This window comes from Danio rerio, chromosome 4 (genome assembly GCF_052040795.2).
Source record: "Danio rerio strain M-AB ecotype USA chromosome 4, GRCz13ab, whole genome shotgun sequence".
NCBI classification, from domain to species: Eukaryota; Metazoa; Chordata; class Actinopteri; order Cypriniformes; family Danionidae; genus Danio; species Danio rerio.
This window is the reverse complement of record NC_141024.2, coordinates 869,752-896,055: the sequence shown is the minus strand read 5'-3', so window position 1 is coordinate 896,055 and position 26,304 is coordinate 869,752. Positions and strand designations below refer to the sequence as shown.

Sequence of the window (26,304 nt, the reverse complement as noted above, 5' to 3'; positions counted from 1 at the left end):
TTTTTACAAGAGGATTAAAATGTAATTTTGTAATGAGCTCAGGTCTGTTTTGACACAGAGAAGATTGCTAAAAGCCTAGTATGTTTTAAAAAAAAACCTAAATGCAAACATTTTACGCTTGTATTTAAAAAAATGTGTTTGTTTGCCCACCGACAAACCACAGCAGGATAAAAAAACAGGGGTCTCGAACTCAATTAATGGAGGTCCGCCAGTAGTCTTGAACACCTTAATTAGTTGGATTAGCTGTGTTTGATTGGGGATGCAGTGATAAAATAATGAAAACATACAAAACTTTTCTTACAGTTCACTCATTTATGAGAATATTTTATAATGAACCATTTTATTTTATATTTTAGCTTAAGAATACTTTGCATTGAGGGTTAAAGTAATCCTAAAAAGCACTAAAACATGCTAAATAAATAAAACAAATACCCAATACCATCATGAACATGATTTATTCTCAATTACAGTGTGAATGTAAATAATAAAAGGCTGGTTGATAATGCAATTCAATTTTAATATATATCTAGGAATAATGACTGACCTCTCCAGAACAACAACAGACAAATGACCAGACACACACAGGCTGAATCAGCACTCTCCTTTATTCTTTAACCACAACACCATGTTATGGGATGGTGGTAGTTTTAGGAGCTGTACCATAGTTATACTTTAATATTTAGACAAGCACGTATTATTCCAGGTATGAATACATATTGTAGTACTCCATTATCATGACATACGATCTGACAGATACACAACACTTTTCTGATGCAACACGGGCCCAATAGTGAGTTTAATCAACCCCATATAGCCCACTAACACAAAAAACTTTTCCACATTCACAGTACTATTAGATTTAGCTCAGATATTTGCTAAACTCACGGTTATATTGTCATATTTCAAAAACAACCGACTTGCTTCTGCGCGCTCACGTTGCTAACCGACCAGCGTGTCACGCGCGTGCGGAATCTCAGTGAACGTGGCGTGACAGACCGAGAAAACACAACGAAATAACGACAAACATCCGCCGTACAGCTAAACCGACGAACATGTGTGCCGTTAAATCGGTAGACTGATGAATTATCAGCTTAACGGACTGATACGCGAGTTGTGAATGTGATGGTCATGACGGCTCGTGCAGGCGCGCGCTGTCACACAAAAGACTCGCCCGAAACTTTAATCCAAATGAATAAAAACGTGCGGCGACGGTGTAAATTAATAGATGAAGCAAATGTTACCACAGCTTACCGTGAACTTTACCGCTCCATCATCATCCGCCCCGCTCCGGGCACTCAGTGCGCATGTAACAGATCGAACAGTGGCGTGTCTGGCCGACCGGAAGTGCGGCGCACGAGAACAGGAAGAACTTCGAGCACAGGAGCGCGCACGCTTCACGTAAATAAAAGAGGGCAGAAAACCACATTTGCGTGTGTGTGTGTGTACAGCAGAGTGCCTATATATAATTTATATTGTATTCTGTAGTCTTTGGGTTCAGTATGCGGCTAACTTTTCCATGACTGTTACATATGTCATCTTACAATGCATAAATGTTAGTTATGTTATAATAAAAACAAGAGATGCAATAAAGAAAAACAAACAAAAATACAAATAAAAAACAACATTTAAGAAATGTAACGGTTTTATTTTATCTTTATTTAAAATAAAAACGATAACTGCAACAGAATTTATTACAGGGCAGCGATAAGAACTCCTTTCTAAGGCCCTGTCCTCTTATAACACTGTCTGTAACTCCCATCTCAAATCAATTTGTGGAAAAGAGCTTGGGGTGGATATTTTGGAAGAAGAATGGGAGATAGATTGATCTCTAGCCAATAAGCTTTCAGTTTGCAATAGGGCCAGAGCCATTCAACTCGGGAACCTTCAAAGAATTTATATCACATCTCAATTAAGACATAAATTCAGTGCAATCCACTCACCTGTATGCAAATCAAATATAGGGGATTATATTCATTGCACATGGTAGTGTCAGGTGATTCAGGCCTATCGGCACAGAATCGTAGCCCAAATAAACAACATTTTTGGTCTGGACATGGATATAGACGTTCTGTCCCTTCTCCTGGGTTTTAATTGCAAACTAATAAGGAACAAGTAAGAACAATGACTTTTCTGCCTGTTAACTTTTGCTGCCAGAAAGAAAATTTAGATGTCATGGATCAATGATAAGCCCCCTTCCATGAATGATGGCAGAGAGACTATCCCCCTGTAATACTTAACATGTCTCAGCCACTCCACAACTGATATCTGCACAATATAAACCTTGCTTTATGTGACATTTTGAAACTCGTAATGACATAATGTCTGTACAGACATTTATTCACATGTGTTTTCATCAAACTTCTCCCTCTTCCTGCCATATTGTATTATTTGTAGCATAATATCTTATGGCTTTGGCCATATGTATATTTTCGTATATGCAGTTATGTTTTGTGTCAGGCATTTTATGTTGTGTTTGTATTTTTGTTTTGTGAATGACTAAAAGGGAAAAAACTAATAAAACATGTTTAAAAAGAACTGAAAATTGAAAATAACGAAAAATAATAGAGATATTTGAGTAATAATAAAAATAAAATACTAATAAATATCCCAATCATTTCCCTTCTCTCGCATTACAAATCACTGCTGTTTAACAGATCTGTTGTGTTTATTTCTGTCCACTAGAGGACTCTGTTCACCAAACAATGACACACAAGTCGAATGATTCCTTAATGAACAGAACTGGATTTCATCCACTGTTTAATTTTGCTTGAATAGTAATATATCGTTAATTGAGCATTTATAGGTGTTCAGATCATTATTTCAGATCCAATATTTTAGATCTGAAACACACATTCAAGTATTCAGTTTAATTCCTTTACCCATGTCTGTAGATTTCAGTCATGAAAGTTGCTGAGTTTGAGTCATTGACATTTCTATTTTTCTTTTCGTCATTTCTACTTTAGCAGTAAAACTTCAAAGATACCCCAAGACAGATTATACAAGAACTTTTACATCAGACAGAACAACATTTTTGCAAAATATTAAGGCATTTATGTTTTAAGAGCATGTTGTACATTAAACACTGTTTTTTCTGATAGTCCTTGTAAGATGGAGATTAGTTAAAGCTTTATCTTTATCTCTCACAGGAGCTGTTTTGATGTCTACAGACTCTGTTGTGTGGGTTGCCAAATGTCCTGTATTGGCCTAGATGTCCGGTATTATTCAGAGCTCTTTTGATTTTTCCCCTTTTATAAACTGCTATGCAGATTGAACAACACAAAGTGTTCATCTTGACACTTGAGGATGATGCATCTCTATTGTCTACAGAAGAGTTTAGATGATACTTTCCTCTCAGATGTTCGCTGTATACCAGCACAAGCAGCAACCTGTGTCCTATAATCGTACTATAAATATGGTGTTAAATATGGCTAAACAATACAATGCGAGTGCATGAAAGAGCTCGATAGCAAATGACATGACTGTACACCTGAAGAAAGTTGCAAATTATAAACTCAAGCACGAAAAATATGATTGTGAGGACACATAAGTGCGCTGTGTGGACACAAACAAACACTGCAAGCAGCACCCATACGCGATTAATTACACTATTTTGGGGAAAAAAAGGGTGTAGCTAAAATGCATATGTGTTAGCATAACAGCAGATTCAATATGGCTGCTTCTCACTCAGGGCTGTTTATGCTAATGAGTGAGAGATGGTCACTAGTGGGTGGGGCTTTCTGTCTCTGATGACACATACAAAGGCACATGCAAATTTGACTATTAAAAAATTATTAATACATTTTTACCATTAGAAGCTGGTTATATTTACACACCTTTGCTGCACAACTGTGTTTAAACACCTTATAAAGGTGTTTTTTTTTTTGCATAATAGGCTCTTTAAAACAGGGCCCTGCGAGCCAAAGTCCCTTTCTCTCAGTGTAAACCCGCACATGTTTATTTAAAGCAAAGCTTTTTCATGGAGGCCTGTGGAGCCGTGTTGAAAAGCAGTCGCTCACACTGCCTGACTTCTGCGCTGAAGAGCGTGGCATGCAGGTACAGAGGAAGGAAATCCTCTCAACCAATAATCCTGGGTAATTTCCACGGCTCTGCAGCTGCCGGCCAGCTAAACTATACAGATGTTTCCCACGATCCAGAGCCGATCGATTTCCCTCCTGGAGGCGGTAATTGTGTGATCCGACAACACAAAAACTGCAGTACAGACTCGAGTCATGCTTTCTTCTTCCTCTGAACAAACCGCAGCCACTGATAGTCCTCTGTGAATGTGAAAATCAGCCTTGGCTTTGCTCAGTAATTTGGTCAATTAAATAACACACACCGTCCCTGAAGACTCAAGAAAAACATGTCCTTTCTTTAACTCTGAAGAGCAGGAGGGCTTTCTCTCACATGTCAGACAATACCATAGTCAGTTGAATACATAGTGTTTTTGATCATAGTGTATTTGAACTGGAACAGACAACAGATATTTTTAAATGTGTAAAATTAAAATGACTTCTGAGACTGAAGGTTCCATTAAAAGATACACAAAAAGTTTTCGTTACAAAAACACTATAATTATAAAATACTATAGTAATTTATGGCCGATGCAATGTTTTTGAGCCATACTAAAATACTTGAACTAATCTGTTGTGATCATTCTACAGTTGCTATGGTAACACAAGAACTACACCAATTAATCTGTTGTGGTGATTCTACAGTTGCTTTGGTAACACAGCAACTACAGTAATTAATCTGTTGTGGTGATTCCACAGTTGCTATGGTAACTTAACAATTACAGCAATTAATGTGTTGTGGTGATTCCACAGTTGCTATGGTAACACAACAACTACAGTAATTAATCTGTTGTGGTGATTCCACAGTTGCTATGGTAACTTAACAATTACAGCAATTAATGTGTTGTGGTGATTCCACAGTTGCTATGGTAACACAACAACTACAGTAATTAATCTGTTGTGGTGATTCCACAGTTGCTATGGTAACTTAACAATTACAGCAATTAATGTGTTGTGGTGATTCCACAGTTGCTATGGTAACTTAACAATTACAGCAATTAATGTGTTGTGGTGATTCCACAGTTGCTATGGTAACACAACAACTACAGTAATTAATCGGTTGTGGTGATTCCACAGTTGCTATGGTAACTTAACAATTACAGCAATTAATGTGTTGTGGTGATTCCACAGTTGCTATGGTAATACGACAACTACAGCAGTTAATCTGTTGTGGTGATTCTACAGTTGGTATGGAAACATGACAACTACAATAATTAGTTTTGGTGATTAAACAGTTGCTATGGTAACTCAACAACTACAGCAATAATCCCTTGTTGTGATTCTACAGTTGCTATAGTAACATGACAGCTACACCAATTAATCTGTTTTTGGTGATTCTACAGTTGCTATGGTAACACAACTACAGTACTATAAACAGATGGCCCAATTCTGTAGTTTTCTATGGAGTATATTAAACTAGAACACACCACAGTTTACTGCAGTGAAATGTAAAATATACTAGTTAATACTACAGAGTGCTGCGGTATTCATTAGAAAAAAGTTGTAAATACTATAAGTACAATACACTTCACTGCAGTATGGTTATCAAAACACTATTTACTCCAGTATTTCTTTCATGTCAGAAGATCAAAGAAGTGCTCAGACCTTCCAGCATGACGTGTGGGCTGTGTTCCTGCAGGCTGATAGTGTTTTACAGGTGCTGTAGGATCATTTCTCCACAGAAGTCCTGCCAGTGTGTGTGTCGTCTCCCGGTCGCTGTCACAACAGCTGATTATTCGTCTGCAACACTTTGAAATGTTTGAGTTTTAGTGCATTCAGTCACTCTGAACATTTGCGCAGTGGATTGTGTTTCTGAGTGGGTGGAAAAGGGGTTTGGGATGGGTTTTCAGGACACTGATTTTCCAGCATGGCCGCATTTCACTGCTTTTTTGGCTCCTGGTGCATCAAAAGGCGCCGAATTACCCGCCAACTACAAAGTACTCGAATCTGGCAGATGATGTCACAGCTACCGACTGTTTTTGCTGAAATCGATCTGTCTTGGAGAACACTTTAAGGGTCAGCCAGCAATACACCTTTTCTTCCACTGACCTCCATTCACACACACACACACACACACACAAATGCAGAAGTGTTTGGCAATCTGCTGTGTTAATGTTTCAATTTTGGTGAACTTTTGACCAGTAAAAAGACTTTATTGCAAGACTTAACTGAAGTAAAACATGCAGATATTTAAGGCACAGTTTGCACAAAAAGTTTACTATTTTTTAAATTGCATTGTTTTTTTTCTCACTATTTACAGGCCCATAGCCAGGGGGGTTTCGGGTGGTTTGAAAGACTCACCCCTCAATGACAAAGGTCTGGAATTTGTCCCATTCATGAGCTCATTTGTCATATTTTGACTTTAATGCCATCATAAATACTGAAATTAATTCATTGAAAAAGGCTTTAGGACCAAGCAAAATCTGTATTAAAATGAATTTGAAAAGTAATTTGGCTATTTTTGTTATCCATGAATTTCCAATTAAATCAAATGTACTTTTTTACAAGAGAGGCTAGAAAATGGTGAGGCTCTTTTATTATTATTATTATTATTATGTTTAAATTTTTTATTATTCAAATAGCCATATTCTGACTGAGGACAGTTCAATGTTCTGGCCAGTTTTAGGCTAAGGCTACAATCGGCTACAGTTTTCGATTTAAAATATTAACAGATTCCTATTTTTTTCTAACCATTTATATATATTTTTTTATATTAAAAACAAGTATTTATAATTTTTTCTTTATTCTAAATCTTTAGGAAATATTTTGGTATATTAACTGTTATTTTATTTATGTTATTTTATTATGATGACAATCTAACAAGCTAATCCAGCTTAAAATAGTGCATAAAATGTCACAAAAATTCAGTATTTAAATCGCATACATAGTAAATGAGGTGAATAACTGCAAAAAGGTCCACATTGTGAGAAAAAGAACCTCCGCTTATACCAGGCTGGCTACGGGGCTGATTCACTCTCAAATGGTGCCAAACCTTTATGGGTTTTCTTTATTCTCTTGGACACAAAATAAGATATTTTGAAGAATGGTAGGAAACAGTAGCCATTGACATTCATAGATTATCTATAAAAGTCAATGGTAACCGGTTTCCGAGATTTTTCAAAATAAAATCATCTTTTGTGTTCATTACAATAAAGAATTCAGAAATGAGTAAATGATGACTGTACATGGTGAACTATTAAACTATTATAGATAAGACTGTTATTACTGCATTGTTTTAGCTCCTGGTGCATAAAAAAGCTGCCAAAGTTTGATGAGTGTCTGACAAAGTTATGTGTCTGACTAATAAAAAAACCTTCCTTGTATGACCTCTTAACTGAAGATAAAAATAAGGCACAGATCACCCAAAAATGAACATTTACTCACAATGTATTCTCACCCAAACCTGTATGGGTTTTCTTTATTCTGTTGAACGATTAAAAGATATTTTGAAGAATTTTACAAACCAGTAACCATTGACATGCATAGCCAAACAAACACTATGGAACTCAATGGCTACCGGTCTCCAAGATTATTATTATGATGTTTATTTCAGTTTTGTTTTTTAGGTCAGGAGTGATTATATAAGCATTTCACTGCATATTGTACTGTGTGTGTGAGACATACAGTATAAACTATTTTGTTGAGACTTAAACTGATTTAAGATCAGATAACTTTTAATATCCTGATATGGGAAATTCAGCATTTTTAAAGGGCGTCCAAATGTTTTCACATGCAAAATTTCCCACCAAAAAGCAAATATCAAAGGAACAGTTTATTCAAAAATGTTTACTATTTTTTCAATTTAATTACATTTACTGACTATTTACTCTCTCTCAAGTGTTGCCAAACCTTTAAGGGTTTTCTTTATTCTGTTGGACTCAAAATAAGATATTTTAAAGAATGTTACAAACCGGTAACCATTGACATGCATAGAATAACAAATACTATGGAAGGGAATGGTTACCAATAATGGTTTCCAAAATTAAAATAAAAAATCTATTGTGTTTATTACACACTCAAAAATAAACGTACGCAAGCCGTCACAGGGGTGGTACCTTTTCAAAAGGTACACATTTGTACTTAATGGGTCCATATTAGCACCTAAAATGTATATATTAGTAGTTGTAGTAGTATAACACTTTTGTACTTTTTAAGTATTATTATGTACCCTTGAGGTACTAATATGTACCTTGGGGTACAAATTTGTACTTTTTGAAAAGGTACCACCCAAGTGACAGCATGCGTACCTTTATTTCTGAGAGTGTGGAAGAGAAAGAAACATGTTTGACAAGTAAAGGATGAGTAAAGGATGACACAATTTCATTATTGGGTGATCTATTCCTTTAAAGAATTGAGATAACATTGTTATTATTATTTTTTAGGCTTTTAATGCATCAAAAGGCGCTGAAGTTTGGTGAACTTTTGACAAAGTTTGGCGTTTGACTAATAAAACCCTCATTGCGTGACCTCTTAACTGAAGTTAAAATATTGAGGCACAGTCCACCTAAAAATAAAAATATTCTTACTATTAACTTTCACCAAGTGGTGCCAAATATCAATGGGGTTTATTTATACAGCGGAACACAAAATAAGATATTTTGAAGAATGTGGTAACCATTGACATGCATAGAAGACAAATACTTTGGAAGCCAATGGTTACAGGTTTCCAAGATTATTATTATGATATTTTTTCGTTTTGTTTTTTTAGGTCATGAGTGATTATATAAGCATTTCACTGCATATCATCTTTTGTTTGTGATATAAAAACTATTTTATTGAGACTTAAACTGATTTAAGATCAGATAACTTTTAATGTCCTGATATGGGAAATTCAGCATTTTTGAAGGGTGTCTAAACGTATTAACATGCAAAATGTCCCACCAAAAAGCAAATTTTAAAGGAACAGTTTATGCAAAAATGCGTTTTTTTTTTTTTCAGTTTTATCATTTTTACTCACTATTTACTCTCTCTCAAGTGTTGCTCAACTTTTTTGGGTTTTCTTCATTCTGTTGGACTCAAAATAAGATAATCTATTGTGCTCGTTAGAAGAGAAAGAAACATGTTTGACAAGTAAAGGATGAGTAAATAATAACACAATTAAGTTTTTGGTGATCTATTCCTTTAAATAATTAAGATAACATTGTTTTTAGTTCCTTTTTGGTTTCTAGAGCATCAAAAGGCGCTGAACTTTTGGCAAAGTTTGGCGTTTGACTAATAAAAAAACTTCTTTGCATGACCTCTTAACTGAAGTTAAAATATTGAGGCACAGTTCAACCAAAAATTAAAATATACTCATTATTAACTCTCAGCCAAGACTTATGGGTTTTCTTTACTCAGTTGGACTCAAAATAAGATATTTTGAAGAATGTTACAAACCGGTAACCATTGACATGCATAGAATAACAAATACTTAACTTGTTACCGATTTCTAAGATTATTATTACAGTATATATTTTTAGTTTTGTTTTTTAAGGTCATGAGTGGTTGAATAAGCATTTCACTGCATATCGTAGTGTGTGTGTGACAAATAAAACAAAATCTGAATGTACGATCAGATCATTTGTTACGTCCTGATATGGAAATTTCAGCATTTTGAAGGTGTCCAAACTTTTTCACATGACCATATGTATATGCTCCAAGAAGGAAAATCTGTCAGTATGTTTTCCTGAAATGATCCCAAAATGAGTAAATAGTTCTTGTAGGCTGTAAAAGTGGTGTGAGATGATGAGAGCTGGAAAGTGGGAAAAAGCTGCGAGTGCCAGCAGTAGCGGAGCAGCGCTATATCCTGATCTCAGCCTTCATTACTGCTGTACACTGCTTCTGTGACTTTCATCAAAGGCAAACAAATAAATGTCAGAGAAACTGAATTAATTCCCAGCATGCCGAGTGCCAAAGACCCCCCTCTGGCATGGAAAAGTTGAATGAGTTTGGGTGTCTTGGAGAGAGAGAAAGAGAGAGAGAGCAATGCTAATTTATATACTTCACTGGTCATAAGCAGACCCACACAGAATCTGTACGTGCACATTTTTGAGCCCCTCATTAAGTCTATTTATTTACTCTTCTAAATGTGTGTAAAGTGTGTGTCTTTTAGCTCTATGGCTCCTCGGCTATGGAACTCGCTTCCCCTCTAAGGAGCAGTGATAATCTCGTCTAAAGACTCTTCTTTTCAAGCAGGCTTTCCTTTAACATTTTTTATCATGTTATTTATCATGCTATTTCATATTTGTGACGTGTGTTTATACTTGTTTGGTCAAGGCTTGTTTGGCAAAGTTTTATTAATTGTTTGAATTTGTTTTAGCATGGCTGTTGATGCTTATTGTAAGGCCACATTGGGTGTCTAGAAAGGCGCCATTTACAAACAAAATCAATGATTATAATTCTTATTATAAATATAGATTCATCCATTTTTCATATTAATTGATGTAATATTATTAACTAATGTTTACGTGATTTCTTTACAATGCAGTTTGTAAGGTTTTGTATTTTCTGAGATATACTATATGAGGGCATTGCTTTGTGTACCTAAATGGATTTGCATGGTTTTTATGCGTGTTTGGAGTTTTTTTTTATTATTTACTATTACTGTCAAAGTTGTTCTGCATACATCTGCAGATTGTTTTTCATATCCTACAAAATTCTGCACAGAAATAGAAAAACAGGTCTGCAGACTATAGGCCTGATCATGACTTGAGGAAAAATATTATTATAATAATTATAAATAAATAATATCAATATCATAAAAAGCTATTAATCTTGATTAATCATTGACCAGTATATATATATATGACAAAAATATATATGATGACAAAATAACATTTCACTAGATCTTTTTCAAGACACTTCTATACAGCTTAAAGTGTCATTTAAAGGCTTAACTAGGTTAATTAGGGTAAAGTTAGGGTAATTAGGCAAGTCATTGTATAATGATGGTTTGTTCTGTAGACTATCGAAAAAGTATATAGCTTAATATATATAAGTAATAAATATAAAATATAAATATAAATAAAATACATTTTCTCGGTTTTGAAAAAGAATAATTTTGTATAGTATATAGAAAACTACAGTATTGGATCATTTGTTTATATTACTGGATTATATAGTAGTGTATTATATTACTATAGTAAAGTATATTACTGTAGAATCTCCACATCAGATCAATTGAATTACTGTATACTGGGTAAAATCCCCACAGTGTTTGTTATATGTCTAGTACTCTTCAGGGTTAGCATGAATGAGCTCCTACACACTTGTTCAAACTACTTAATTAAAACGAGCTGAAACCAAACTGTTCTGGTAATTTTGGGGGGAAAACTTAATTATTTGATGTTCAATCTACTTAAATTGGTTACATTAATAAATTTGTGCTGGGACAACACTAATTAATTGTGTGCAACCTTGCATTTTTTGCAGTGTATAGTGTCCTTCAGATGTATCCTGCAGAGTAATCAAGCTGAAGTTCATCAGTTGACATGTTTAATGCAGTTACTTGTAACGGACAATATGAATGATGTCTTCTTAATCAACAACATCCTTATGCTGGGAAAATTCTACATGCACAAATCGAAATATCTTAAGGTGAAACCAATGCCTTTTTATAATGAGATTCTATGTAAATGCCCTTAAGATAATGAGCAATCAATCTTCTGTCTTTGATAGAAAAGTACAAATTACAGGAGAGCCACGGCCCTTTCATTTCGTTCATTATATTTAGTTATCTATTATTTTACTTGTTTTTATGTAATGTTATTATTTAAATAAGTAACTTGTTCCTTGTTTGCACCTGTTTATTTAAAGATGTAATTTAAAGATGTACTGATGATGCCAAGTGGTTGTACATTAAAAGGCCTGTCACAATAATCAATATATGGACACAACACATGGACATGAGCTCAATCATTTATGGTGATGCAATACATTTTACATTACATTTTACATTTAGTCATTTAGCAGACGCTTTTATCCAAAGCGACTTACAAATGAGGACAAGGAAGCAATTTACACCACTAAGAGCAACAATGAATAAGTACTAAAGGCAAGTTTCAGGTCTGTAAAGTCTAAGAAGGGAAGTGTTAGTAATTTTTTTTTTTTTTTTTTTTGTACAATTAGTGTGATATTCAAATAGGCAATTGCAGATTAGGAAGTGAAGTGGAGACTAAATAGTTGAGTTTTTAGTCGTTTCTTGAAAATAGCGAGTGACTCTGCTGTTCTGATGCAGTTAGGGAGTTCATTCCACCAACTGGGCAGATTGAGCGTGAGCGTTCGCGAAAGTGATTTTTTTCCTCTTTGGGATGGAACCACGAGGCGACGTTCATTCACAGAACGCAAGTTTCTGGAGGGCACATAGATCTGCAGAAGTGAGTGCAGATAAGAAGGTGCTAGGCCAGAAGTCACTTTGTAGGCAAACATCAGAGTTTTGAATTTGATGCGAGCAGCAACTGGCAGCCAGTGCAAACGGACTAGCAGCGGAGTGACATGTGCTCGTTTAGGTTCATTGAAGACAACTCGTGCTGCTGCATTCTGGAGCAGCTGAAGAGGCTTGATAGAGTTAGCTGGAAGCCCAGCTAGTAGAGAGTTGCAGTAATCCAGTTTGGAGAGAACAAGAGCTTGAACAAGGAGTTGAGCTGCATGTTCAGATAAGAAGGGTCGGATCTTTCTGATGTTATAGAGTGCAAATCTGCACGATCGAGCAGTTCTAGAAATGTGGTCAGAGAAGTTTAGTTGGTCATCAATCGTTACTCCAAGGCTTTTCACCATTTTGGATGCAGTAATGGTTGCCCCATCCATCTGGATTGAAAAGTTATGGTGTAGAGTCGGGTTGGCAGAAACTACAAGCATTTCCGTTTTTGCGAGGTTCAGCTGAAGATGATGATCTTTCATCCAGTGTGAAATGTCCAACAGGCAGGCTGAGATACGAGCTGGAACTGAGGGATCATCAGGATGAAAAGAGAGGTATAGCTGGGTATCATCAGCATAGCAGTGGTAGGAGAATCCATGTCTCTGGATGACTGGTCCTAGAGATGATGTGTAGATGGAGAAGAGAAGTGGCCCAAGAACAGAGCCTTGAGGTACCCCAGTGTTTAGATGCTGTAGGTTGGACACCTCTCCCCTCCAAGACACCCTGAATGACCTGTCAGAGAGGTAAGATCTGAACCATTGTATAACAGTGCCCGCAACGCCCAGTGACTCAAGCGTAGATAGCAGGATCTGGTGGTTGACAGTGTCAAAAGCAGCTGACAAATCCAGCAAAATGAGGACTGATGATTTAGAGTCTGCTTTAGCCAGTCTGAGATCCTCCACGACCGAGAGCAGGGCAGTCTCAGTTGAGTGGCCTTTCTTAAAGCCGGATTGCTTGTTGTCCATGAGATTGTTTTGAGTAAGAAAGTCCAGGACTTGATTGAACACTACTTTCTCCAGAATCTTGGCCATGAATGGAAGCAGGGATACTGGTCTGTAGTTTTCAAGTAGCGTATGGTCCAGGTTGGGTTTCTTTAGCAGTGGGGTTACCCTAGCCTGCTTAAATGTAGTGGGGAATAAACCAGAGTCAAGAGATGTGTTAATTATGTGAGTCAGTGTTGGTATGACTGCAGGAGAGATGGCTTGCAAGAGATGAGAGGGAATGGGATCGAGTGGACAGGTGGTTGCATGGCTAGATAGCACAAGTTTGGACACCTCAGACTCAGAGAGCTGAGAAAAAGAGGTGAGTGTGTGTGGTGTTGGTGTTGTATCTTGCGTGTTTGTCGTAGGTGCAGCAAATTGAGCACTGATTTTTGCAGTTTTGGTGCAGAAGAATGTAGCAAAGTCATCAGTAGTAAGTGTGGAGGATGCGGGTGGAGGAGGAGGATAGAGGAGGGAGGAAAATGTTTTAAAAAGTAGGCGAGGATTAGTGGCATTGTTGATTTTCAGACGGTAATACGTCTGCTTTGCAGAAGTAACCTCAGCTGAGAAAGAGGACAGAAGAGTTTGGTATGTTAAGAGATGTGCAGGATTTTTAGTTTTCCGCCAAATTCTCTCCGCAGCCCGAAGTTTTGAGCGATGCTTACGGAGAGCATCCGAGAGCCAGGGTGCAGGAGGACTGGCACGGGCTGGCCTGGATGCAAGAGGACATAATCGGTCTAGACATGATGCTAGTGTGGAGCAGAGTGTATTAGTGGCACTGTTCGAATCAAGTGCAGTGAGTTTGCGAGATGGAGGAAGAGAGTCTGAAACAATGGTGGATAGTCTATTGGGTGAGAGAGATCGTAGGTTTCTGCGAAAGGTAACCAGTGTAGGAGTGTGTGGCGGCTCAGGAGTAATGTGGATGTTGAGAGACAGAAGGAAATGATCAGATATTTGTAGTGGAGTTACTATTGTTTGATCAGTGAAGCAGTGTCGTGTGTAAATAAGGTCTAGCTGATTACCTGATTTGTGGGTAGCAGAAGTAGGTGCTCTTTTTAGGTCAAAAGAGGCAAGCAAAGTCTGAAAGTCTGCAGCTTGCGGTTTGTCAACGTAAATGTTGAAGTCACCTAGCACCAATAAGGGAGTGGCAAAATTAGAAAAAGATGAGAGAAGAACATCCAGTTCATCTAGGAAGTGACCTAATTTACCTGGTGGGCGGTAGATGACAACCACATTTATGTAGAAGGGGTGGATAATGGTGACTGCATGGAATTCAAAGGAGCTGATTGTTGGCAGGGACGGTATCAGAGTAAATTTCCATTCTTTGGAAATTAGTAGTCCAGTCCCACCCCCTCTCCCTGTCTGACGAGGAGTGTGGGAAAAAGAGAAATTAGCAGAAAGAGTAGCATGTGTAGCAGTGTCCTCCGGCCTCAACCAGGTCTCAGTTAGAGCCATGAGATTATAGTCAGAATATGTAGCTATGGAGGTAATAAAATCAGCCTTGTTAACAGCTGATTGACAGTTCCAGAGGCCCACGGAGAGAGAGAGTTGTGAAATAGTAGATACATGTATTGGACGAAGGTTGTGAGGATTACGCCTGCAGCGCACCTCCCGTGTTTTGCGAGTGTTAGTAACAACAGGAATTAGAAAACACATAATAAAAGTGCACTGACAACAAAAAATAAGTGTAAAGTAAAACAATACAGTAAAGTACTCAAGTGCTTTGTCTGTGTCTTTGCTCGGTGGAGTCGCGCAGGTAGAGTCGATGGTCTTTACCCTCATCGGTCTTCACACGAGGCGGTCTTCACACGAGGCTGCCGCGACCGCTGCCGCGGTGAACTAGTTGTTTATATAACCCCAAAGCACTAGCTGATTGAATTCAGCTGGACACGCCTCGAGAGTCAAAACAAGGGCCGAAACTGAGGCGGACGACGCGAAACCGCGTTTGCGTTCGCTACACAAGCTCTTATAGTAACCAAGGAAACAGTGGCTAAACAACTTCTAGTATTATACACAACTGAAAGCAAGTTTAAATGTCCTACAACTTTACACAAACAGCTGGAAACAAGTCCTCAAACCATACACAACAACTGAAACAAATCTTAAATGTACTTACAGGCTGCTGTTCTAGATGCTGCTAAAGTGCTTCTCCTGCCGACTAATGCTAGCGTGCTCGCTATATAGTGGTTACCTGGCGTTTGGACACGCCTCCCGAGTCAAAACAAGGGCCGAAACTGAGGCGGACGACGCGAAACCGCGTTTGCGTTCGCTACACAAGCTCTTATAGTAACCAAGGAAACAGTGGCTAAACAACTTCTAGTATTACATATCACTACATATCACCCACACATAAACACCAATTCCAGCAACATTTGAGCTGATTGTGCATCACCTCTATCTCTATTGGAGCTCTCAGTGTCAGTATGGCTAATAAAACACTGTATAGTATTTACTATAAACGACTATAGTATATTTTCATGTGGGTGTCTGATGAATAGATCTGGCAGATAGCACAGCCTCTGTTACTCTTCACCCTGCACTTTTCTATTAACATTGATTAATGTTTATTCAGGATATGCACTCACATTCTGATTATTAAATAGTTTAAAGGACTATAATTATATTGAATATTCTTCAGAATGAAATATGACGTGTATTTTGGAAGAGTGCACTTGCCTTGTGCTGATAATATATTGTCATTCTGGAATTATGTAATGCTGTGTGGCATAAAATGGTCTTAAATTGTCAATAATATTGATTATCGCAATATATCTTGGTGGAATATATCATACAACAAATAATAGATATCATGACAGGGCTATACATGACTCTTTTTTCAATAAAATAATAATAAAAGTGTTTGTAGCAGTTAGCTGGAGAACAGCATCTGGTTTGTTGGTGCAGATGTGGAGAAACTCTCTATCGCCCCCTTGAGTGCTGAGCTCTGCTGCCATCACAGAAGCTCAGTAACACACATTAAAGCGCCTGTAACTCCACTGCCAAGTGTCCGCGTGCTCCCAGAAACTGTTTTTGGCTTTAATCAGGAATTTGTATTTCCACACAAGACTTCTGACAACTTTAGTTTCACACTGAAGATCAGTGGACTCTAATGCTGGCCATTCATTACAGCCTGATTCACAGAGGCTTTTTCCACACATTTTTGATCTCTGTCTGCAATGAGAAATTCAACTAAATTATTTTTATTTCTTTAGCGCTTTTAAAATGTCGATTGTGTCAGAGCAGCTGAACACAGAAGTTCTAGATTGAAACTGCTTCAGTCCGGTTTTCAGAGTTAGCGTTCAGTTTAGACCAACATCAGAACTAAAGTGTGTTGTCGCATGAAAAAATGTGAGCCAAAATGAATGATGATCATAAGGTAGTTGAGATTCATTCATTCATTTTCCTTCAGCTTAGTCCCTGATCTCTCAGAGGTCGCCACAGTGGAATGAACCGCCGACTCATCCAGCATACATTTTAAGCGTTTTCGTGTGGCAGTGTAGACGGTGAAATGGAGGCTTTGGATAACGATGATGCATTTTAGACACATTTTTAGTGACCGATTGAGCTAGCGCAGATGTTGCAGCTTCATTAAAGATGAATGTGAGTGTGTAGATGCCCCCGTATCACCTCTCGTCAGTGCACAGGGATAGTTACTGGAGCTGTTGTTCAGATCAGACCACGGTCACACATTTACCAACACAGGCTCATTCTGAAAATGTAGTCCCGTGGATGTTTCGTGAATTATGTAGCCGGAGGTACGTATGGCTGCATTTCATTTTTAAGCGAACGCTACGGGGCGGTGTGACTGTGGAGGGCTTTCCCACTGCAACCAGTTTGTCTCGGTAGCTTGTCTTGTACATCGGTGGACTTGAGATGCAGAGAGGAGTTGACCACAAGGATGATGACGATGAGGTTCGAGTTCGGGGAAGAGCGGTTCCAGAAATCAGGTAAGACAAAAACAGAATCCAAAAAATAACTGAGAGAACAACAGGGTGAGAATGTGGTAAACTCCGAAAACATGGTAAAAATCAGACGAGGGCTTTTCTTTTTCTGGACGGCTTTTGTAAACTGTTGGGTTTAGGGAAGTAAGCGGGCAGGTCAATCTGTAAATGTGGTTGGGTTTAGGGAAGGAGGAGGGTGAGCCAGTCGATTGGATTGGTCGGCTGGCCACTGGTGGATTTACGCGAAAAGATTAGGCGCAAACGGCTCTCGTTAGAGTAATATGAGATACGAAAAAGCGCACAGCGGCCTCTCGCGGACGTGCGAAAACAACTGCAAGAATACATACCTCCCGGGACGTATTTCGCAGTCTCCAGAAATGTCCATGGGACTACATTTTCAGAATGAGCCTGGGTTGACATTTACTTTTTTAAAGAGACAGAAAGTAAATAAACAGCAGCGGACACGAGCAGGTAAAAGCGTCTTATGTCTGTGCATGTGCAGTAGATGAACGACGATGATCGATTTCAGTTCTAATACTGTGGATGATAGAAAGAGTTGTAAATGATCAAGTGGACATGGAGCGTTTTCAATTTATCTGCAATACAGACGCAGCCTGAACCTGCATGAGGATCAGCTATACTCCCTGTCAGGAGACACATTCACAATCCTGAGCGCTGCTTTCTGACCTGCACACACAATCTGTCAGAGCTGTGAGACGTGCATTCAGAATTACAGCAAACAAGTCCCAAAATCAAGATGTGGACTTCAAATTACAAGTAAATATTAAGAAATGAGAGACATGAACTCAACAAAAAAAGAAAAAGAAAAAAAAAGAAAAAGTCTAAATAGTCGGATGTAAACAAAATATTCTGAATTTAATGTAAACTCGGAATTAAAGTAAAAGCGAGAACAAAGTCAGAACTCAGAACTTTTTTGTTACACATTTTTAAGGAAGCAGAACAATCTTTAAACCCCCCCCCCCCCCCCACACACACACACACACACAGGAGTCAGACTCTGCAGGAAATGGTCAGATGTTTAATTCATTCAGTACAGGTTTTTTTTTTTTTCTCTCAGTGCAAAACAACAAGAGTTCTTGTACAGCATGTGCTGGTGTGTGTGTGTGTGTGTGTGGGCTGATGTGTGGTGAAGCTGAAGCTGAAGGAGATCCTCTTTTTGAAGATGATGAAGATGATGATGAAGATCAGCAGCAAACAGAACACAAATAAACACCATGACAACAGTTCTGCCTCAAACCCCAGTGAGCAGCGTCTGCACCCCAAACACTGACAGCAGAGCGAAAACTGACAACTGTGGGGTCGTTCTGCATCAGATATATTCACAATAGACGCCTCTCTTACTTTACTTTTGTACTTTTATGCTCATTAAATATTCTGACCTATATTGAAGATTTGTATATTTAAATTGCGTTCATTTGGAGCTCACAAAATTAACAACAGCAACAAAAAGTGTTCGATTCAAATCTTTTATTTATAATAAACTGAATTTCACTGAATCTTGATGTCCAGCAGTTGGGTTTGTCTATATATGACCCAACATTGGGTTACAACAACCCAACCCAACACTTGTTTAAAGTGTACCACTAATAAACACTGAGCTTTTTATAACCAATCCTCATGCTTTTACATTTATCAATAATTCAATTTGAGACACTAATATTCCCTGTTTAAACAACATTCATACACTAATTTATTCATGTCTTTAAATTTCGCTATCCTGATCTCACCAAGTAGGACATGATCCTAGATGAACATCGATATTGAACAACTTTCCAATCAGCCAATCAGAATTTAGCAGATATGTTTACTGTTTAGGTTTATGCACATGAGCGTTATCCAACTATTCTTCCTCTCTGATTTGGGCAGTAATCTACAGTTAAGTGAAGTTTAGTTTTAAACTAATTTCGAGAGGATCAGGTGCTCATGATTGATCCAGCTGGTCCACCTTAGCTAATCATGATCCTCCAATCAAAGGATCCCAAGTCACTATGTATATAAATATCCTCATTTCCTTTCTTCAACTATGTTCGTCTGGAAGAACCCCTCTCTCTCCTCCCCTTCTTTCACCTTTATCCAGAATGGGCGGCACGGTGGCCTAGTGACTAGCACTGCTGCCTCACAGCAATACCAGTGGCGTTGGGTCCTTGCTAAACTATCTGGTATTTCTGTGTGGAGTTTGCATTTTCTCTTCGTGTCTGCGTGGGTTTCCCGGTTTCCTCCCACCATCCAAATGTGCTCTATATTATAGATAAAATAAGCCTAAATCTTTTTTTCTAATGTCTTACTCTCAGGACGTTCGCCTTGGTCTCAGCAGCAGGGGAGTTTGAGATTGACCTGAGCTCGATCTCCCCTCACCCTGCGAAAGGGGGGAGCCCTGGGCTCGAGGATCCCTTGAGGTCAGGGCTCTCTCCCGGGACAGCATCCCAAACAAGCTATGTATAAACCATGAGCTAAGTGTGAACTCTTGAAAGTTGGGTTTAGGGGTAGAGAACAGGTTATGTTTTCCAACAAAAATGATGTTCCAGGATCAACATGTTAATTTAAAATCGCATCGTACCTGGAAAAATCACGACGTGCTTAAAATAATCCACTTTTAAACACTTTATTCCAATTGTACACACTTTAAAATGCAGGGTTGTTTAAGACAAAGTGTGAACAAACCCAATGTTGAGTCAAATGCAAAAAAACAAAAAAACAAGTATTGGTTTAAAAAATGCATCATTTAAATGAGATTTTTACTGAAATATTTATCAAATTTAAAATATTAATCAAATCATAAGGGTTTGTCTATATTTGACCCAATATTGGGTAAAAAAAACAACAACCCTGCATTTTAAAGAGAGTAACAAAATGTAATAAATGCATTATTTAAATAAAACCAAAAACATAAAAATGTGTAAGTAAACAATACCACAACCCTGAATGCAGACATGTGAGTTTATGGTTCATATTTGATTTTAGGCTTTTAAATATGGTTTAAAAATATTCATTCATTCATTTTCTTTCGGCTTAGTCCCTTATTTATCTGGGGTCACCACAGCGGAATGAACCGCCAACTTATCCAGCATGTGTCTTACACAGCTGACACCCTTCCAGCTGCAACCCAGTACTGGGAAACACCCATACACACTCATTCACACACACACACACACTCATACACTATGGACAATTTAGTTGATCAGTTCCCCTATAGCGCATGTTTTTGGACTGTGGGGGAAACCGGAGCAAACCCATGCCAACATGGGGAGAACATGCAAACTCCACACAGAAATGCCAACTGACAAGGAGGTTTAAAAAAATGCAGAAAATGCTAATTTAAATAAAAATGATCAGATTTAATATATTTTGTTTGTAAAAACTTGAATCTACATAGACGCACATTTTACACACAGCTCAAATATTAGGGCCTGAATATGACCCATTTCTACAACGCGGACCCTCAATAGTGAACATCTCTCACTCTGATGCTGCCTAGATAGGGAGCTCACTAGGGTTTGTGACAGAAACACAGATGTGAAAGCTGATAAACAAACACCAGGGTGACTCTGTAGTCTTCTTCATTCAACTCAACCACAAAACACGTCCATTAAACAACATGACTTGTTATATATTTCTAGATTTATATATCTAAAGTGCATTATAGTACAAAAATATAGAAGGTCAGCAGCACCTTGATACCTTTACAAAATAAATACACCATTCAAACAAAATAAATTACAGGAATTCTGACACCGTAATAGAGGCATAGTCCTAAAATAAAAGGATAAAAAGGAAAAAATAAAGCAAAGTATTCACAAGGATCCAAATCTGTGGCTCCGCAGAGCTGAAATAATGCAGTATCGATATTTGTCTTTGTCACTTTGAGATTATTTACAGGCAATAAATATTTTCCTCTCACTTTTACAGTGGACGTGAGCATTTAGGCGTCCAAGTCCTCACGATCTGAAAGACAAGAAGGAAAAATCACTTTAAAATCATCAGAATTACTCATTTATATATATATATTATATTATATTATATTATATTATATTATATTTTTGTATTTAATGTACAGTATGTGTGTGTATTTAGGTATACAGAAGTTTACATACACTCTAAAAAAAGGAACATAACCATTTTTAAAAAATGTCTGAAGGTAAATCATAATAAACCTTTACTATTTTAGGTCCGTTAGGATTACCTAAATGATTTACATTTGCTAAACAAAATAAATTATATGTGCAACATATTTTAAAAATATTGCAAAAATATCCATTTACATATGTTTTTTTTAACTGTTGTAATTACACATATGTATATATATGTTCAAATACATTGGCTTTAACTGTATATTACAAACACACTGTACTTGAAATAAATATATGTATGTGATTTGAAGATGTGTAGTTGTACCGTCCTCATAGTCTGACTGTGTTTTAGGGGCGTGGCTGTATGTGATTTGCATATGTTTGTAATAGTCATACCGTCCTCATAGTCTGACTGTGTTTTAGGGGCGTGGCTGTATGTGATTTGCATATGTTTGTAACAGTTGTACTGTCATCAGAGTCTGACAGTGTTTTAGGGGTGTGGCTGTATGTGATTTGCATATGTTTGTAATAATCATACCGTCATCACAGTCTGACAGTGTTTTAGGGGCGTGGCTGTATGTGATTTGCATATGTTTGTAATAGTCATACCGTCGTCAGAGTCTGACAGTGTTTTAGGGGCGTGGCTGTAAGTGATTTGCATATGTTTGTCATAGTCATACCGTCGTCAGAGTCTGACAGTGTTTTAGGGGCGTGGCTGTAAGTGATTTGCATATGTATGTAATAGTCATACCGTCGTCAAAGTCTGACAGTGTTTTAGGGGCGTGGCTGTATGTGATTTGCATATGTTTGTAATAGTCATACCGTCGTCAGAGTCTGACAGTGTTTTAGGGGCGTGGCTGTAAGTGATTTGCATATGTATGTAATAGTCATACCGTCGTCAAAGTCTGACAGTGTTTTAGGGGCGTGGCTGTATGTGATTTGCATATGTTTGTAATAGTCATACCGTCGTCAGAGTCTGACAGTGTTTTAGGGGCGTGGCTGTAAGTGATTTGCATATGTTTGTAATAGTCATACCGTCGTCAGAGTCTGACAGTGCTTTAGGGGCGTGGCTGTATGTGATTTGCATATGTTTGTAATAGTCATACCGTCGTCAGAGTCTGACAGTGTTTTAGCAGCTGTACGGCTGCAGATGGACGCCGCTGCTGAACTCCTGCAGTGATCGAGCTCTTCTCTTCCTCTTTTCTCCTTCTCTCCTCTTCCCCGTGCGGCTCTTCTTCTTCCTCCGGATGCCCTTCATCATGTTGTCCTTGTAGTTCTGGGATTTGTGGGTCTCCTGCGGGAGGTTTGTGCCCTCCTCATCTTCCAGCCCAAAGCCTATAGGCAGGTTTTTGGTGCCGCCGGCGGGTTTGGGGTGGGCGGTACCTGCTCCAGTGGACACGCCTACTCCTGCAGGCAGTGTGATGGAGACTCCAGTCCCGACCCCGCCCCCTGCACCACTGCTGATGCTGACTCCGCCCCTGGGCTGCTGCGCCTCCCGGATCTCTGCGGTGTGCACTTCATGCAGGAGCTCCTGCAGCCACATGCGCCGCTTAAAATCCTGCAGCGTTCGGCCTTTATCATGCATCAGCTGAGCGTGGGTCACTGAACGCTTCCTGCACACACAGAGAGAGAAAACTGCACTGTTAACAACTCCAACTACTCAATATCTCTGCTTGATTTAATCAGAGCCGTAACTTCCACTGGGAAAGTTATCTTTGACAATCTTATTCCTGCCTCAGACTTTCTAGGATTTTGTAACCCATCATCGCCTCAGAGAAGCATGACTGATGCTGATGATGTGTCGATGCATGTTCATGTGCATGCCCTAAACATAACTCTGTGACAGTTCTAATGATTTTACGGTAAACTACTGTATTTCACTCATTTACACTGAAGCATTATACACACAGTGTTTTACAAACATCTACCAGCAATGGGTCATCCCTGAATCATCTGTTCATTTCAAATGACTCTTTAAAGTGACTCCGTAATCGTGAGTCATCTCAGGGAGTGATTCGTTCATTAGCACATGCACACATTGCACAGGCGGAGGGGAAGACTAGCTCCTTTTTCCTTGTCTTCAGTCGGGTTTGAGTCTGTCGTTTACCACGTGAGGCACTCTATGCAGTCAGAGCCGGAGCAAACCTCTCGAGTCCTCGAGTTTGAGTCGTTCGTCTCTTTACATGCTGAACATGATGAATGAACTTAAAAACCTGAAGGCTAGAAAGCCGAACAGTTCAGACTGTCTTCATTTGTGAAGCTTAAATGAGTCTGTCTGTATCACGAGAAAGACCCAATCAATCTTGAAGAGCTGAGCTGATCGTAGACAGAAGACCAGGCAAACAAGCAATGATTACTTTCTCTTTCTCATAGCATTCTACTTCAGATTTGCTTGTAGTGTGATCAACATTTGGGCTCGGTGGAAAACTGATTTGTTCATCTTGAACGATCCGAACTTCCCATCACTAATGTCTACACATCATATCCCCGGAGAAAAACACAACCACAAGCAGTTGTGAATGAGAAAGCCCCCTGATGAACTAAACTCATCACCAACTTCTTCCTCAAGTAGAGACACACAGAAACATACAGAAGTGGCATGCTCAGTGGCATTACACAGCTACTGAACACCATCATGAGAACTAGGCTTGGGCGGTATCCAAATTTTAATACCGTCAAACCTCCTCCCTATTTTACCCCGGTATCCAGCATTACCGTGCGTAATTAAAAAAAATGATGACGTAAGGCTGAGACAGCGTCACCAAAATGTTGGCTTGTGCCTAAACCATTTAGAAACCGAATACCGTATATGCGACCTTAGGTTCGCTGTCACCAGTTTGCCTTGTCCGTATAAGAGATCACCGTCACACATGCACGCACGCACACACGCCACCTCTCCCTCTCCTCTTCTCTCTCTCTCTCCTCCACACGGTCTCGTGATGACAATCCCGCATACGCATTTGTAAGCATTTGATAAATAATACTTATTATTTAATACTTGTCTCCTATTTAAGTGTGTTGTTTTTTATGACGTTTTAACGGTATTGAAACTGACACCGTTGCTAGCCCCTTTCACACAGTGATACCGGTAAATATCTGGAAAATTTCCGGGAACAACTTTACCGGTATATTCAAAAAAGCGCTGTTCACACAGGCGAGGACGTTACGGAAATTTTCCAGAAAGGTCTGTATGTGTGAAAGGGGCTATTTTTAGATCCCGTGGTATACCATACTATCGTATTACCGCCCAAGCCTAATAAGAACACACCTAAAATTAAAGCTATGCAAATAACATGATTTATTAATATTAGATGAGACAGAAACCTCTAATGTACATCACTGATGAGAAAACAAAACAATAACGTCAAGGCATAAACAGTGAAGTGTCATGCAGAGAATTCTGGGAAACTTATGGACTTTTACTGTTTCATTTGTACAGCTTCTTACCATTGAAATCACTGAATATTTTTGTCCGTAATATATTTTTCCACAAGATATACAGTTAATAGTCTTAATATAACTTTTCCAGGATTCCCTGCATGATACTTTGCTTTTTATGCTTTGCTGTTGAAATTACTATGACTTCTTTTTAGTTTTTCTCATCAGTGATGTGCGTTGATGTATGAACAGTATAAATGAACACACTACAGTACTTTACTGCAAACACTACTAAACATTTTTATGGTTTTTACCATATTTTTAATGTTAATATAGTTCCTAGCACTGCTGCTGATTTATTCCGTGTCTGGAAGCTGACAATCAATATTCACTTTCAAATGTAATTAAAATTTAGCATCAAACTTTGCAAACATGTTCTGGATGCAAATTTAAAATACAAAAATACATTGCCACTTACATATTGCATCGCAGTTTTGCATAACCTTTCACAATGAATATTGCTGCTCATGCTTGCATATTCCTTTCAGCATATAAAATATGCTGTATCATTCAGTAATGTGCCACGTTTCTAAAGTAAAGGGTTGTGAAATGTGTTGATTTAAAAAAACATTTGTTTTTTAAATAATAAAATCAACAATCTTTTAAAATGCAAGAAGAAGAAGCACATCAGCAGTGAACAAAAATAGAAATAACAGCAACTAAATACATTTCTGTCCATTTAAAAACTGAAACTAAATTTATTTAACATTCTAACAAAAAGGTCCACGTATTTTTTCATACTTTCAAAGCTGCGACAGCCAAAATAAAGCACACACACACACACACACACACACACACACACACACACACACACACACACACACACACACACACACACACACACACACACACACACACAGGCTGATGTAAACGCTAGAGGGCAGCAAAGCACATGAGAAAACTAACATTACAGACACTGACTCACACACACACACACACACACACAATAATAATTTCTTTCAAAATTTTCATCATATTCACGTTTTTTCTTCATAGTTTTTATCATATTATTACTCATTGTAAATAACATGATTATTGGTAATTAAATAATTCATCAAAATATAACCATAATCACACAGGTTGTGTGGTGCAGATGGTTTTATCATTCCTGCACTTCTCTCTCCACTACAATGAATCAGAAATCCTCCATATCCCCCCAAAACAAGTGGATATCAGAATAACTCAGCCTTTCATTAGATTGATCCTTTAATCTGTAGGAGGATTGAGAGATGAATTATCATCAGTTACTGCATGATCTATCTATCTATCTATCTATCTATCTATCTATCTATCTATCTATCTATCTATCTATCTATCTATCTATCTATCTATCTATCTATCTATCTATCTATCTATCTATCTATCTGTCTATCTGTCCGTCTGTGTGTATTT

The 26,304-nt window shown here is 38.1% G+C and overlaps 3 protein-coding genes and 1 long non-coding RNA gene across 14 annotated transcripts in view; all 4 read right to left on the bottom strand.

Moving 5' to 3' along the window:
• Window positions 1–26,304, bottom strand: part of xpot (exportin, tRNA (nuclear export receptor for tRNAs)) — a 266,921-nt gene that overhangs the window by 24,167 nt on the left and 216,450 nt on the right. The window contains exon 1 of one of the 4 annotated variants that reach the window (XR_015942090.1): window positions 1,252–1,363. The exons of 2 other annotated variants lie outside the window; for them this stretch is intronic. The gene's annotated coding sequence lies outside the window, so the exon portion shown is untranslated. 4 annotated transcript variants of the gene reach the window in all.
• The window catches only part of LOC148679883 (uncharacterized), a 759,583-nt gene that overhangs the window by 543,777 nt on the left and 189,502 nt on the right, over window positions 1–26,304 (bottom strand). The gene's annotated exons all lie outside the window — the stretch shown is intronic.
• On the bottom strand, window positions 12,079–15,350 carry LOC148679884 (uncharacterized). The gene is made up of 2 exons (XM_088649911.1): window positions 14,654–15,350; window positions 12,079–14,572 (listed from the first exon to the last, which is right to left on the bottom strand). The coding sequence occupies exons 1-2, from the start codon at window positions 15,225–15,227 to the stop codon at window positions 12,204–12,206; spliced, it is 2,943 nt and encodes a 980-aa protein (XP_088506037.1). The 5' UTR covers window positions 15,228–15,350; the 3' UTR covers window positions 12,079–12,203.
• Window positions 18,406–26,304, bottom strand: part of pthlha (parathyroid hormone-like hormone a) — a 224,349-nt gene continuing 216,450 nt past the window's right edge. For 5 of the 8 annotated variants that reach the window (XM_088649806.1, XM_088649805.1, XM_088649808.1 and 2 more), the window contains 2 exons: window positions 22,581–23,087; window positions 18,406–21,349 (listed from right to left, as the gene is read on the bottom strand). In XM_088649806.1, coding sequence (XP_088505932.1) covers window positions 22,604–23,087 — 484 coding nt within the window. In that variant the 3' untranslated portion in view covers window positions 18,406–21,349; window positions 22,581–22,603. 8 annotated transcript variants of the gene reach the window in all.

Excerpts from the sequence above, each read along its gene's own strand:
- LOC148679884 (XM_088649911.1), bottom strand. The coding sequence starts at position 15,227 with ATGAGGGTAAAGACCATCGACTCTACCTGCGCGACTCCACCGAGCAAA. Across the intron at positions 14,573-14,653 it reads TGTCATCTACCGCCCACCAG|GTGACTTCAACATTTACGTT; the intron begins GTAAATTAGGTC and ends TATTGGTGCTAG.